General features: G+C 36.8%; 1 protein-coding gene across 4 annotated transcripts in view; it reads right to left on the bottom strand.

The window, feature by feature from the left end:
- CLASP2 (cytoplasmic linker associated protein 2) overlaps positions 1–15757 on the bottom strand; it is a 177864-nt gene that overhangs the window by 22351 nt on the left and 139756 nt on the right. For all 4 annotated transcript variants that reach the window (XM_028107057.2, XM_028107058.2, XM_088026816.1 and 1 more), the window contains 3 exons: positions 14125–14268; positions 1839–1982; positions 562–668 (listed from right to left, as the gene is read on the bottom strand). In XM_028107057.2, the coding sequence (XP_027962858.1) occupies positions 562–668; positions 1839–1982; positions 14125–14268 (395 nt within the window). The remainder of the gene's footprint in view (positions 1–561; positions 669–1838; positions 1983–14124; positions 14269–15757) is intronic.

Raw genomic sequence — 15757 nt, forward strand, 5'->3', positions numbered from 1 at the left:
TAAATATGGACTACTATGCAAATGATTTTTTAAAAGGCATGCAAAAGGGAAAAAATATTAGTTTATTAATGAGTCAAGAACTTCATCTTAAATACAGCCAATGCTTGAACTGCTTAAGTGTGTGAAAATTTTACATAGCTTATATTTTAGATCAAGGACCAATCTCACAGTCACATTCTTTCCTAAAGACACAGACATAATGCCATTTTATATTTAGCCTTTCCTTCTTTTTTCTTCTCTATTTTTGTTTTTGTCTATAAGCATATCTGAGTAACATAACTACTCCACTTAATGCTTCAAACACTAATTTACAAAAGCAGTGTAAGTTTTCTTTTCACTTACATAAAAATTAGATATCCTATGCATTATTTTCATTTAAAGGGTTAGTTTTGGAATATACTTAAAGTTTTTTGAATCTGCTAAGATTCTATGAGTCAAGACCTTTCAAGTCAAGTAGAAATCAATATTATATTGAATATAAATGGAATTATATTAGTGTCTGTTGTCTAAGAATGGGAATTGGCAAACACAAACCATGATGGAAAATAACCCTTTTATTACCTTGGAGATAAAGTATTCTGTGATGTATTGGTAGGAGAAGTAAGAGGACTGGACCAGTTGGCTGGTGAACGTGGTGTTGGTCTCGTCAAAGGACTCCCCATGGAACCCTGATTGGAGTAGTCAAGTAAATATTAACATATGACAGTAAGTTCAACTAAAAGGCTCTTAAGGAAGCCATGCAATCAAGAAGTTGAACAATATGAAAGAGCCATATTTGTAGGTGAGTATTTTAAATAATCATGTACTTATCTTTGCTTTCCATAGGGAAAAACCTTCTCCCCATTCAGAAATCTACCTCTTTAGTCTTTTTTGTTTTCTTCACCCACTTCCTGCTCTCAAATATTATCAACATCTTCCTTCTCACAGATTCAACAGGATCCCAAACTATTTTAATTAATTTTTAAATTAAAAGAATTATTTTTTTAGTAGACTCCCTGCCCTAAGTGGGGCTTGAACTCATGACCCTGAGATTGAGAGTTGCATGCTCTACAGACTGAGCCAGCCAGACTCCCCCCAAACTGACAATTTTAAATTAGCCTCTCATTCTAAGCCAATTTCCTTCCTCCAACCATTACTAATATTCAAATTTTATTCCTCCTTGAGTTTGCTTTATAAATGATTTTCGCAAGTGTACTAAAGTAAAATTTGTTATTATTTTGCCTACCTTTTAAGATATAAACAATCCCTCTCCTTTTAAAAAGAAATTAGTCCCAAGAAATTGTTCTCAGATTGTTTTTAACCCTCAGACTTTACATTAAGCCTGCCATAAGTGCATCTAATTTTTCTTTATACATGATCAAATATCTGTCTTTTTAAAACTTAAGTTTAATTTTTTTGGCATATTATGTAAATGATTCTTGCCATTTAGTTACATATAATACTGTAATATTTCATTTATTCAGACCTTACCTCCCCAAAACAAAATTCTGTATTCAAGCAACTATGACCCACAAACCTGTCAACAGGTTTGTGAACACACCTTTTAAAGCCTTACCTTCTTCAGATCTTATTGTTAACCAAGTCATCCCTTCTAGTCCTCAAATAAGGACTGGTTTTCTTTCCTTGTTCATACCCTGGCCATCGTTCACCACCAACCGAATGTATACCAAATTACTACATAAACATGACAAGCCTAAGGACTATGTTCTTTCCAGGACCGTATTTAATACTGCTTAGGAGATGTTGCCTAATACAGATGCAAAAGTGACATGTAAAAGAAAGCAATTGCTGTGAAACCATCACATCACATAATAGTCAAGAAAATAACTGAAAGATACCTGGGTTCCATTTCCAGTGTTTCGTAGGTGATTATGAAGAAGCTTTGTAGCACCATCCTGAAAAGTTTTTGGTAAAGCTCCTAATAACATTGTAAACTCTGGGGTATTGAGTTCAAATAAGGAAATCAGCACTGACTGTGCTGCCTAGAAAACAAAGACACAGAATAAGTAGAGATGTATATTTTGGTTACTCAAAGGAGACAATTTTCTTCACTCAACAATTCTGTTCAATAGCATTAGGCCATCTTTAATACAGAAAAAGATGTCCTTATATGCTTTCAAATTTCTTTGTTGGGAGAGTATGAGAAAACAATTGGCCTGCCATTTATTTTTTGAAGGTAAGAAGGGAATATAAAAAATGTCACAAATACAATCTAGCACTCAATGGCAAAAGTTAACTGGTTTCTGGGGTTATTCTACCAATATACACTACTTCTTCAGTTTTCCTCATAAATGATTACAAGAAGAAAGATGGATGGAAATATACAAGTACAGGTATCCTACACCTTTCAAAAGTTCACATTACACCACTCTGCTCTTATGAAAGACCTACAACAGTACCAAAAGAAAAACAAAGAAGTTCTTCACTTTTACATTGAAGGCAAAAAGCAAAAATAGTATTCAGCATTTGTTTTGCAGTAAGCCTTTATAAAGGCAGCACTCGCTCTGAGCAGTGAGAATGGTACCACCAAGCTCCTTTCGCAGGAACTACACTCAGTATCAAGCCACCATAACTGTGTATGTAAGCATTCTGTGCTTTATCTTGATTTATTTTGTGCGTCTGTTAGCAAGATGTATCCTGAGGTATCAGAAAAGCCTAAAAGACGCTATGTTTTGGGGTCTGGGAAGTCTTACAAGTTTTTCCATATGAATTAATGGAATTGCTTCCTTGCTTTACACCATTTTGGCATATGAAAGGTTTCATAGGAACATTCTTTCAGATAGTGGAGGAAACCTGTATATACCCCCCTAAGCTATACAAAGTCCATTCAGAGCAACTTAATACTTCACTATTCATTTTGTATAAATGGAAAATAATGTTTTGGTGGAAATGGGAACAAAACAAAGCTTACTCAGATTGGTTAAGAAAACCTACAAATTTACTTTCTTCTTTTAATGTAATCAACAGAATTACTGAAAGCCAAACTTTGAAATTCAGATTACCACAGAAACTTAACTGAGAGGAGGAAGAAATCCAAATAGTTCACAATCATGACTCAGATGAAAATATGCATATCTTGTCCTGGACCTTTTCAGACCCCATTCTATGAAAACCTAAGTGTTCTATGTTTATGACACCTAAATATAAAACACTAGGGGAATGGTTAAATTATGTTACATCAGAGCAATGGCACATTATACAACACAGCCTTGAAAGATGATGGAACTCTATACATGAAGAAATCGGAAGAGGGCGATCATATACCGCTGAAGGAAAAATACAATAAACAGTAAAAAAAATAATAAAAATATAATTAAAAAACAGCTATAATATAAGCCCAATATACACTGTGTGGGTATGTCCTTGAATGTGTTAATAGTACTTAAATAAAACTATTTCTATTTGGGGGGCGCCTGGGTGGCTGAGTCAATTAAGTGTCTGGTTCTTCATTTTGGTTCAGGTCATGACCTCAAGCACTGTGAGACTTGTCAGGCTCCACGCTCAGCAGTTGAGATTCTCTGCCTTCTTTCTCCCTCTGCCCCTCCTCCCCATCGCACATGCATTCTCTCTGAAATAAAATCTTTTTTTTTAAATTTTTTATTATGTTAATCACCATACATCATTAGTTTTGGATGTAGTGTTCCATGATTCATTGTTTGTGCATAACACCCAGTGCTCCACACAGAATGTGCCCTCTTTAATACCCATCACCAGGCTAACCCATCCCCCCACCCCCCTCCCCTTTAGAACCCTCAGTTTGTTTTTCAGAGTCCATCGTCTCTCATGATTCGTCTCCCCCTCTGACTTACTCCCCTCTGAAATAAAATCTTAAAAAAAAAACAAAACAAAAAACTATTTGTATTTTGAAACAAAACTTTATGATCCTGTGTTTTTGGAACAACACTGAAACTGCCTCAAGTTACTCTGAGCAAATGAATTAATGATTGTTAAGGCATATTTTATTCCATCTAGGCTTTATTTTGCTGTAGGAGATTCAGCTTTCTTTCCCTGCAGAGGTAGAGAGGCCAACTGTTCTAAAACCATTTTCCAATGCATATATCCTTTCATGTCATGAAGTGACACCCTTATCATGAATTAACCTCCTATATAAACCAAACTGTTTCTGATCCTCTGGTCCTTTGTGTTTTACTGATCTATTTGTCTATTTCTGCATTAATATGGGTTTAAGCTGTATGATTTAAAATGCAATATTTTTTGTATATTCGGATAAAGTCATTCATTTTTTGTTAGTTTATATTTTAGTGTATATTTGCTTTACTAGATGCATTTTATTCATTTATTTACTTATTTCACAACATAAATCAGGTCTTCATTAGAATACTGTATTCCATTTCTTTTTTCTTAAGCTTTTATTTCAATTCTAGTTAGTTAACATACAGTGCCAGTGTTATTACTTTCAGGTATACAATACAGTAATTCAACAATTCCATACATCACCCAGTGTTCATCAAAAGTGCACTCCTTAATCCCCATCACCTATTTAACCCATCCCCTGACCAATCTCCCCTCTGCTAACCTTCAGTTTGTTTTTTCTTTTTAAAGATTTTTTTAAGTAATCTCTACACCCAACGTGGGGCTTGAACTTATAAACTCCGGGATCAAGAGTCACATGCTCCACCAACTGAACCAGCCAGATGTCCCTTCAGTTTGTTCTTTATAGTTAAGAGTCTGTTTCTTGGTTTTTTTTTTTTTTCCCTTTGCTCGTTTTGTTCCTTAAATTCCACATATGAGTGAAATCATATAGTATTTCTCTTTCTCTGACTTATTTTGCTTAGCATTATACTCTCTAGCTCCATCCATGTCATTGTAAATGGCAAGATTCCATTCTTTTTTAAGGCTGGATAATATTCCATTGTATGTATATATATATACACACATCTTTATCCATTCATCAACTGATGGACATGGGCTGCTTCCATAATTTGGCCATTGTAAATAATGCTGCTATAAACATAGGGGTGCATGTATCCCTTTGAATTAGTGTTCTTGTATTTTTTGGGTAAATACCAATATTGCAATTCCCGGATCAAAGGGTAGTTCTGTTTTTAATTTTCTTGAGGAATCTCCATACAGTGGCTGAACCAATTTGCATTCCCACCAACAGTGCAAGAGGGTTCCTTTTTCTCCACATCCTCGCCAACACTTGTTTCCTGTGTTGTTGATGTTAGCCATTTTGACAGGTGTGAGGTGATATCTCGTTGCAGTTTTGATTTGCATTTCCCTGATGATGAGTGATGTGGAGCATCTTTTCATGTGTCTGTTGGCCATCTGTATGTCTTCTTTAGAGAAATGTCTGTTCATGTCTTCTGCTCATTTTTATTTTTTTATTTTTTGCTTGGTATTCAGACCTTTTATTTATTTTTTAAAGATTTATTTATTTATTTGAGAGAGCGAGAATACATGAGGGGGGGAGGGTTAGAGGGAGAAGCAGGCTTCCCGTTGAACAGGGAGCCCGATGCGGGACTCGATCCAGGGACTCTAGGATCATGACCTGAGCTGAAGGCAGTCGCTTAACCAACTGAGCCACCCAGGCGCCCTTCTGCCCATTTTTAAATCGGATTGTTTTTTGGGTACTGAGTTGTATTAAGTTCTTTATATATTTTGGAGGTTTGTGGCAACTCCGCTGTGCAAGTCTATTGGCGCACTTTTTCAAATAGCATTTACTCACTTCGTGTCTCTGTCACATTTTGGTAATCCTCACAACATTTCAAGCTTTTTCATCATTATATTTGTATGGTGATCTGTGATCAGTGATCTCTGATGTTACTATTGTAATTGTTTTGGGGTACCACGAATCATGTTTGTATGAGACGGTGAATATAATCACTAAATGTTGTGTGTGTTCTGACTTCTCCATTTATCAGCCATTCCCATCTCTTTCCCTTTCCTTGGGCCTCCCTGTTCCCTGAGACACAACCATACTGATTGAAATGAGGCCAATTAATGGCTCTACGATGGCCTTTAAATGTTCAAGTGAAAGAAAGAGTTGCGTGTGTTTCACATTAAATAAAAAGCTAGAAATGATTAAGCTTAGTGAGGAAGGCAGAGATAGGCCAAAATCTAGGCCTCTTGTGACAAACAGCCAACTTGTGACTGCAAAGGAAAGGTTCTTGACTCCAGTGAACACACAAATGATAAGAAAGCAACAGAGCTTTATTGCTGATACAAAGTTTTAGTGGTCTGGATAGAAGACCAAAGCGGCCACAATACTCCCTTAAGCCAGAGTGTCATCCAGAGCAAGGCCCTAATTCAGTTCTGTGAAAGCTGAGATTGGTGAGAGAGCCATGGAAGTTTGATGCCAGAAGTTGGTTCATGAAGTTTAAGGAAAGAAGCCATCTCCATCATAACATAAAAGTGCACGGTGGAGCAGCAAAGTGCTGACACAGAAATTCCAACAAGTTATTCAGAAGATCTAGCTAGGATGATTCATGAAGGTAGCTACACTAAACAACAGATTTTCAATGTAGACGGAACAGCCTTATGTTAGGAATAAGATGCCATCTAGGACTTCGACAGCTAGAGAGAAGTCAATGCCTGGCTCTAAAGGACAGGGTGACTCTCTTGTTATGGGCTAATGCAGCCTGTGACTTTAAGTTGAAGCCACTTCTTCACCTACCATTGTGAAAATCCTAAGGCTCTTTGGAATTATGCTAAATCCACTCTCCTGTGCTCTATAAATGGAACAACAAAGCCTGGGGGAGAGCACATCTATTTACAACATGGTTTCCTGAATATTTTAAGCCACTGCTGAGACCTACTGCTGAGGAAAAAAAGATTCCTTTCAAAATATGACTGCTCGTTGACAATGCGCCTGGTCACCCAAGAGCTGCAATGGAGATGTACAATGAGAATTACTGTTGTCTTCATGCCTGCTAACACAATCCATTCTGCAGCCCATGGATCATGGAGTAATTCTGACTTTGAAGACTTATTACTTAAATACATTTTGTAAGGCTATAGCTGCCATAGATAGTGATTCCTATGATGGATCTGGGCAAGGTAAACTGAAAACCTGAAAAAGGATTTGGCATTCTAGATGCCATTAAGAACATGAGATCAAAATATCAACATTAACAGGAATTTGGAAAGTTGATTCCAACCCTCATGGATGACTTTGAGTGGTTCAAGACTTCAGTGGAGGGCATACCTGCAGATGTGGTGGAATTAGCAAGAGAATTAGAAGTGAAGCCTGAAGATGTGACTGAATTGCTGCTATCTCATGACAAAACTGGAAGAGATGAGAAGTTGTTTCTTATGGATGAGCAAAGAAATTGTTGTTTGAGATGCAATCTATTCCTGGTGAGTATGTTGTGAAGACTGTTGAAATAACAACAAAGGATTTAGAATATTATATAAACTAGTTGGTAAAGCAGCAGCAGGGTTTGAGAGGACTGACTCCAGTTTTGAAAGAAACTGTGGGTAAAATGCTATTAAACAGCATCTCATACTACAGAGAAATGGTAAAAGGAAGAGGTGATGCAGCAAACTTCATTTTTGTCTTCTTTTTCTTTTGAAAGATTTTATTTATTTATTTGACAGAGAGAGACACAGCGAGAGAGGGAACACAAGCAGGGGGAGTGGAAGAGGGAGAAGCAGGCTTCCAACAGAGCAGGGAGCCTGATGCAGGGCTCGATCCCAGGACCCTGGGATCATGACCTGAGCCGAAGGCAGACGCTTAATGACTGAGCCACCCAGGTGCCCCATTTTTGTCTTCTTTCTTTAAATGAATTCGAAATGATTTTTATTTTGAATTATTTAAAAACAATTTTTAAAATCTGAGTAGAGTTGACACACAATGTCACATTGGTTTCATGTGTACATGATGATTTAACTTCTGTTATGCCATGCTCATCACAAGTGTAGCTACCACCTGTCACCATACACCATTACAATATCACTGATTATATTTCCTATGCTGTGCCTCTTATAACCGTGACTTATTCATTCCATAACTGGAAGCCTGTATTTTCCATTCTCCTTCACCCATTTTCCCTATCCCCCCGCCCCATCCCTTTCTCTCTGGCAACCATCAGTTTGTTTTCTATATTTATGGTCTGATTCTGCTTTTTGTTTATTCATTTGTTTTGTTTTTTAGATTCCATGTAAGTGAAATCACATGGTATTTGTCTTTTTCTTTTTTTTTTTTTTAAAGATTTTATTTATTTATTTGACAGAGAGAGACAGCGAGAGCAGGAACACAAGCAGGGGGAGTGGGAGAGGGAGAAGCAGGCTTCCCGCTGAGCGGGGAGCCCGATGTGGGACTTGATCCCAGGACCCTGGGATCATGACCTGAGCCGAAGGCAGACGCTTAACGACTGAGCCACCCAGGCGCCCGGTATTTGTCTTTTTCAATCTGACTTATCTCACTCAGCATAATATCCTTCAGGCCCATCCATGCTGTTGCAAATGGCAACATCTCCGCCTTTTTTATGGCTGCTAACAGTCACCGTATATGAATACCTAATTTTTATCCATTCATCTATCAATAGACACTTGAACTGCATCCGTATCTTGGCTATTGTAAATAATGCTGCAAATAATGCTGGAATAAATACAGGGGTGCAAATATCTTTTCAAATTACCATCTTCATTTTCTTTGGGTAATACCCAGTACTGTCTACGGTATTTCTATTTCTGTTTGAGAAATCTCCATCCTGTTTTCCACTGCTGCCTTCTTTCAAGAAACTGCCACAGCCACCCCAACCTTTGGCAACCACCACCCTGATCAGTAAACATTGAGACAAGACCCTCCACCTGCCAAAAGATTAGGACTTTGAATTCCTAGGTGATGGCTATCATTTTTTGGCAGTATTTTTAAATTAAGGTATGTACATTTTTTAGACATAATGCTATTGCACACTTATAGACCGCAGCATAGTGCAAAGATAACTTTCATATACACTGGGAAATGAAAATATTCATGTGACTAGGCTTTACTGCAGTAGTCTGGAACTGAATCTGCAGGATTTGTGAGGTATGCCTAAACTAGGTTTTGAAATCAGGAAGTGTTAAGTCCTCCTACTTTGTTCTTTTTCAAGATTGTTTTGGCTATAATGGAACCCTTGCAATTCCATATGAATTTTGGAATCAGCTTATAAATTTCTACAAATTTCTGGGACTTTGACAGGGATTACATTTCACCTATGGATCACTTTAGGCAGTACTGCCAACTTAACAATATTAAATCTTCCCATCCATGAATGTGAATGTTTTTCAATTTAAATCATTATTTTCTTTTAAAACTATTTTGTAGTTTCTATTTAAATTTTGCACTTTTGTCAAATGTATTCCTATAGATTTTAATCTTTTTGATGCTATTGTAAATGAAATTCTTTTCCTAATTCATTTTTGGATTGCTTATTGTAAGGGTTTAGAATATAATTGATTTCTGTATACTGTTTTATATCATGCAAACTTGATGAACTTACTAGTTCTAATAGTTTTTTAGTGATTCCTTAGGATTTTCTCTACACAAGAGCATATCACTTGCAAATGGAAATAGTTTTACTTCTTCTTTACAATCTAGATGCCTTTTATTTATTTTTTCCTGTCGTGGTTAGAACCCCCAGTTGAACAGATAATAGAAATTGTGGAATTGTACATTTTTAGACATACCATTACCATACTGCACACTTAAGACCACAGTATAGTGTAATGCATAGTATATACTGAATTGTATAGTGTATGTTGAATAGAAATAGTGACAGCAGACATACTTGTCTTGCTAATTTTAAGGAGGAAGCATCCAGTCTTTCACCATTAAGTATGAGTTTAGCTGTGAATATTTGCAGGTGCCCTCTACTGGGTTGAGAAAATTCCTTCCATTGTTAGTTTTTATGTATTTATTTATTTCTTGTTAAATCCCGAGAGGACGTTAAGATTTTGCCAGATGCCTTTTCTTTTTTTCTTAAGGTATTATTTTTAAGTAATCTCCACACCCAATTTGGGGCTCGAACTTACAACCCTGATATGGAGAGTCATATACTCCACTGACTGAGCCAGCCAGGAGTACCATCAGGTGCCTTTTCTCTTGATAACAATCATGTATTTTTTTGTCTTTTGATTGATATGGTGTATTATATTAATAGACTTTCAGATGTTAATTTAACCCTGCTTTCCTGGGATAAATCCCATTTACTTGGTCATGGTGTATAATTCTCTTTTATATGTTGCAGGATTTAGTTTGCTAATATTTTGTCGAGGGTTAACTCGCATCCATATTCGTAAAAGTTATTGGTCTGTAGGTTTTGTGTGTGTGTGTGTGTGTGTGTGTGTCTGTGGTCTTTATCTGGTTTTGGTATCAAGGTACTACTGCCCTCACACAATGAGTTAGAAAGTGTTCCTTCTGTTTTTTGGAAGAGTTTCTAAAGAATTGGTAGTAATTTGTTCGGCAGAATTTGCCAGCGAAGCCATCTGAGTCTGGCTTCTCTTCATGGGTAGTTTTTTGATTACTAAGTCAATCTCTTTACTTGTTCTATTAATGTCTATTTCTTCTTGAATCAGTTTTGGTAGTTTACATCTTTCTAGGGATTTGTTCATCTAAATTACTGACATGTAATTATTCATAGTATTCCTTTACAATTCTTTTTATTTCTGTAAGGTTGGTCATATTCCCTCTTTCATTTCTAATTCTAGTAATTTTAGTCTCTTTTCTTCTTTGTCAGTCTAGTTAAAGGTTAGCCTATTTTGTTGATCTTTCAAAAAACCAGCTTTTAGTTTCACTGATTATTGTTTTTCTGCTTTATTAATTTGTGCTTTAAGCTTTTTTTTTAAGTAGGCTCCACGCCCAACATGGATTCATGACCCTAAGATCAAGGGTCACATGCTCTACCAACTGAGCCAGGCACCCCGATTTGTGCTTTAATCTTGATTACATCTTTCTGCTTACTTTAGGGTTAGTTTGTTCTTCTTTTTCCAGTGTCATAAGGTAGTGGTTAAGGTTACTAATTTGAGATCTTTCTTCTTTATTATTATAGCATTAACTGCTATAAATTTCACTCTAAGCACTGCTCTAGCTGCATCCTTTAAGTTCTGGTATGTCACGTCTTCACTTTCATTCACCTCACTGTATTTTCTAATTTCACTTTTGATTTCTTCTTCGATCCACTGGTGATTTAGGAATAAGTTGTTTAATTTCCATGTTTTTGTGAGCCCCCAAAATTTCCCTGTTATTAATTTCTAATTTCATTCCACTGTGGTCAGAGAACATACTTTGTATTATTTTTGTCCTTTTAAGAAAACTACTGAGAGGTTTGTTTCATCGCCTAGCATATGGTCTTATCTTGGAGACTGTTCCATGTACACTTCAGAAGAATGTATATTCTGCTTCTGTTGGGTAAAGTGTTCACCATTAGAAATAAAGGTCATAAAATATATATTCTATGTGCTTCTTTGCAGCAAATATTGAAGAAAATGATTCACAAAGGAAGAGAGTAAATAGAGCTACATATAGAATGTGAGAAATGAAAGTTTAGGGGTGAAGAGAGGTCTCAGGAAGATGACGAAGAGAATAGAAGGTCTAGAAAGGAGCTCCCCATGAAATAAATAACTTGTTTTTGAGCATATGGAAAATGTTACCCATAAGCATGTTACAGAGATGTTGAAAATATGAACAGTTAAACAACATTAAAAAAAAAAACACCCAAGCAAATGAAAAACAAGGCAAATTATTTACACCACAACAAAACTTCTTTAAGAAAGGAGGTAGCAATAAACCACTTGGTGTAGGAGTGAACACTTCCACAGACAAAAGGTAAATCTTTTGTTTTGATTGCCAGTGGTTGATTCCTAAGTATTCTAAAGATTATGGGGAAAGATACAGGAAAGGATGTGGGAATAGGATGGGTAAAGCTAAATTTTTTTTTTTTTTTGTCCGAGAGAGAGACAGTGCGAGCAACAAGCAGTGGGAGCAGCAGGCAGAGGGAGCAGCAGGCTCCCCACCAAGCAAGGAGCCGGATGTGGGGCTCGATTCCAGGACCCTGGGATTACAACCCGAGCCGAAGGCAGATGCTCAACTGAGCTACCCAGGTGTCCCTAAAGCTAAGTTCATATGTACAAAGGTAGATAGAAAGCTACATACTGGCTAAATTTATCAACAGATCAATAGATAATGCCTAAAATGAGTAAATCAAGAAATACTGTGAATTCCTACTTGAAATACATTGGTACCTGCAAGGGGAAAGATGTAGACTACAGTTGACCCTTGAACAACACAGGGGTTAGGGGCACCAACCTCCCGCACAGTCAAATCTCTGCTCTTGACCAGAAGCCTTAGTGGTAATATAAACAGATGATTAACATACTCTTGAGCAGAAGTCTTAGCAGTAATATAGTCTACTCTTGACCAGAAGCCTTAGTGGTAATATAAACAGCTGATTAACATACCTTTTGTATGCTATATGTATTATATACTGTATTCTTACAATAAAGTAAACTAGAGAAAAGATGTTAAGAATATCATAAGGAAAACACATTTATAGTACTACACTATAAAAAAATCTGCATGTAAGTGGACCAGCACAATTCAAATCTGTGTTGTTCAATGGTCAACTATATTTTTTGTTTTTTTTTTTTTTTAATTTTTTTTGGTTGATCATGTTAAGTGTACTCTTTAATTGCCATCCCCTATTTCCCCCATCCCCTCACCCACCTCCCATCTGGTAACCATCAGTTTGTTTTCTAGAATTAAAAGTCTGTTTCTTGGTTTGTCTCTTTTCCCCCTTTTGTTTCTTAAATTCCACATGAGATCATATGGTATTTGTCTTTTCCTGACTTACTTTGCTTAGTATTATACTGTCTAGCTCTATCCATGTTGTTCAAATGGCAAGACTTCATTCTTTGTTATGGCTGAATAACATTCCATTATATATTTATATATATGTGTATATATATATATAGCACCTCTTTTTTATCCATTCATCTATCAGTGGACACTTGGGTCTGCTTCCATAGTTTGACTATTAATAATGCTGCTATAAACATAGGGGTGCATGTATCCCTCTGCATTAGTGTTCTTGTATTTTTTGGGTAAATACCCAAAATTGCAATTCCTGGATCATAGGGTAATTCTGTTTTTAATTTTTTGAGAAACCTCCATACTGTTTTCCACAGTGGCTGCACCAATCTGTATTCCCACCAACCATTCAAGAGGGTTCCCTTTTCTCCACATCCCTGCAAGCACTTGTTTTCTGTTTTTGACTTTAGACATTCTGGTAGATGTGAGGTGATAATTCATTGTGGTTTTAATTTGCATTTCCCTGATGATGAGTGATGTGGAGCATCTTTTCATGTGTCTGTTGGCCATCTGTATGTCTTCTTTGGAGAAATGTCTGTTCATGTCTTCTACCCATTTTTCAGTTGGATTATTTGTTTTTTTGGATGTTGAGATGTATACATTCTTTACATATTTTGGATACTAACAAGGGTCGACTATATGTTGAATGGTTACAAGATTAGAGGTTGGGAGGATTGTGGCAAGAACAGTTATTATTTATTTATTTATTTTGCGGGGGGGGCAGAGGGAAAGGAAGAGAGAGAATCTTAAGCAGGTTCCACAACCGGCACAGAGCAAAACACAGGGCTCAATCTCATAATCCTGAGATCACGACCTGAGCTGAAATCAAGAGTTGGATGCTTAACCAATTGAACCACCCAGGCGCACCAGGACAGTTATGTTTAGGTTTATTTAAAAAAAAAAAAAAAAAGTTATTTGAGAGAGAAAGAGCGAGCATGCACGCGGGTAGGGGGAGGGACAGAGGCACAGAATCTTCAAGGAGAGTCCCCGCTGAGTGCGGAGCCCAACCTGGGGCTTGATCTCATGACCCATGAGATCACGACCTAAGGTGAAACCAAGAGTCACACTCTTAACCAACTGAGCCAACCAGGTGTCCCAGGACAGTTATTTTTTATATTATACTGATATTAAATGGATAAAATTTAAAATAATTTAAAAGAGAAGATTTAAAAAAAAAAAGTCTTCAGGTCACCGGTTAATAACTCAATACTAACTGGTAATGTCTTGAAATATTAGTTCCCTTCATTGGCAATCCAAAATGACTGACTTGCTTATCTAATTTACCTTCTAAACCTTAAATTAAAACATACCTTCCGAACATCAGAACTTTTGGGTTCTGTTGTCCAAGTGATAACCCGAGACACTGCCAGACGAGTTTCACTGGAATTTATAAAATCTCCTGGATCCATCTGTTTGGCCAGAGTTTCTATGTATTTAAGGATAGCAACCTTCACCTACAGAGGTAAGCACAATGAGAGAGGACAATCAGATGGTCAGTGAGGGATACGGACAATACTTCAGAAACAATTAGGTGATTATTTTTTCGACCAATATAAAATGAAACACCATCAACAACAACAAAGAAATTATATAACCATTTACATACCTGATGTACAAATACATGGTAATGTGGATTTTTGTTTTCACATATGCAGAACTTTTAAGTCCCAGGTGTTTCATTTCCTGTGTCTGAACAACTGCTGAAGACTCTCTTGACAAGATTAGACCCTTTTCCTTGAGCCTGCCTTCAGAGCTTACAGCTGACTTGTCTAGATTTCCCTAGGAGCCCATCTTTATAAATTAAGTGTAATTTGGCTTTTGTGGAAATGAACCAAAAGTATTCTGGAAATAATGTATCATAAACCAAGTAAGTAACTGAGGTGGGCAATACAGGTTTTCTCCCAAACATACAGTAACATTCACCCAACAAGATCATGTTCCTTAATAGGTCCATCAATTGCTAGAACTACTACCTTTCAAAAGAAGCGTCACAAAAAAATTTTACAGAAGTACCACCGGAAAAAATACAACACTTATTTGTAATTCCTGATGCTTGGGTGCATGCTAGGTAGGTGTGTGGTAGAATGCAGGCTTCAAAATCAGCAGGTGGGGCAAAGCACACATGCTTCTTCCTTATGCTCAGCCTTTGTTATCCTTAGAGTTAAATTATCTCCTTTCTCTCAGGTGTGTTGGAGCAGAAAAACAGGTTGAGAACACGTGTCACATCTTCTAACATTCTAGAATTTGTAAATAATGGTTCTAAAGGACTTTGCTAGTGCAGTTTAGAAATGGCACCTGGCATAGTGTACAGCAGATGCTGAACATGTGCTAAATATAGATTTGCTGACTTGGAAGGTTTACATGTATGATTAAAACAGCAACTATGAAAAAATATTGCCAAAGATTAAGATAACAATGATCTTTCTTCCCTTGTTACTGATCTTAAGATGCCACTTGTCTCACTCAGCCCAAATAAGGTACTTGGGAAGTACTGTGCCAAGTCAATATATAGGAAGCGAAGTGTTAAAATAAGGTTCTGACTCTTGTACATTTTACTCCTTCTGACTCCAGTTTATAAAAGAAAAAGGGGGTGCCTGGGTGACTCAGTCAGTTAAGCGTCCGACTCTTGATTTTGGCTCAGGTCGTGGTCTTGGGGCCCGTGGGATCAAGCTCTGCGCTCAGCAGGGAGTCTGCTTCTCTCCCTCTCTCTCTTTCCCTCTCTTGGGCATGCTCTTTCTAAAATAAATAAATCTTTAAAAAAATTTTTGAAAGAAAAAAGTGATCAGATTACATTTCAAAATGAATACATTTTAAGAACTATAAGAGATGTATTGAAAAAAACTGAGTTAACCTAAAAGCGATCTCAGGTAAAATGTGCAGTGGAGAGGAAAAGAGACTTACAGTTAATTTTGCAGTAGCAGGCCCAATAAAGTAAGGCAGCAC

This window comes from Eumetopias jubatus, unplaced genomic scaffold (assembly GCF_037043125.1).
Source record: "Eumetopias jubatus isolate StellerSeaLion01/CBP00866 unplaced genomic scaffold, mEumJub1_p1.0 scaffold_1, whole genome shotgun sequence".
Classification (NCBI taxonomy): Eukaryota; Metazoa; Chordata; class Mammalia; order Carnivora; family Otariidae; genus Eumetopias; species Eumetopias jubatus.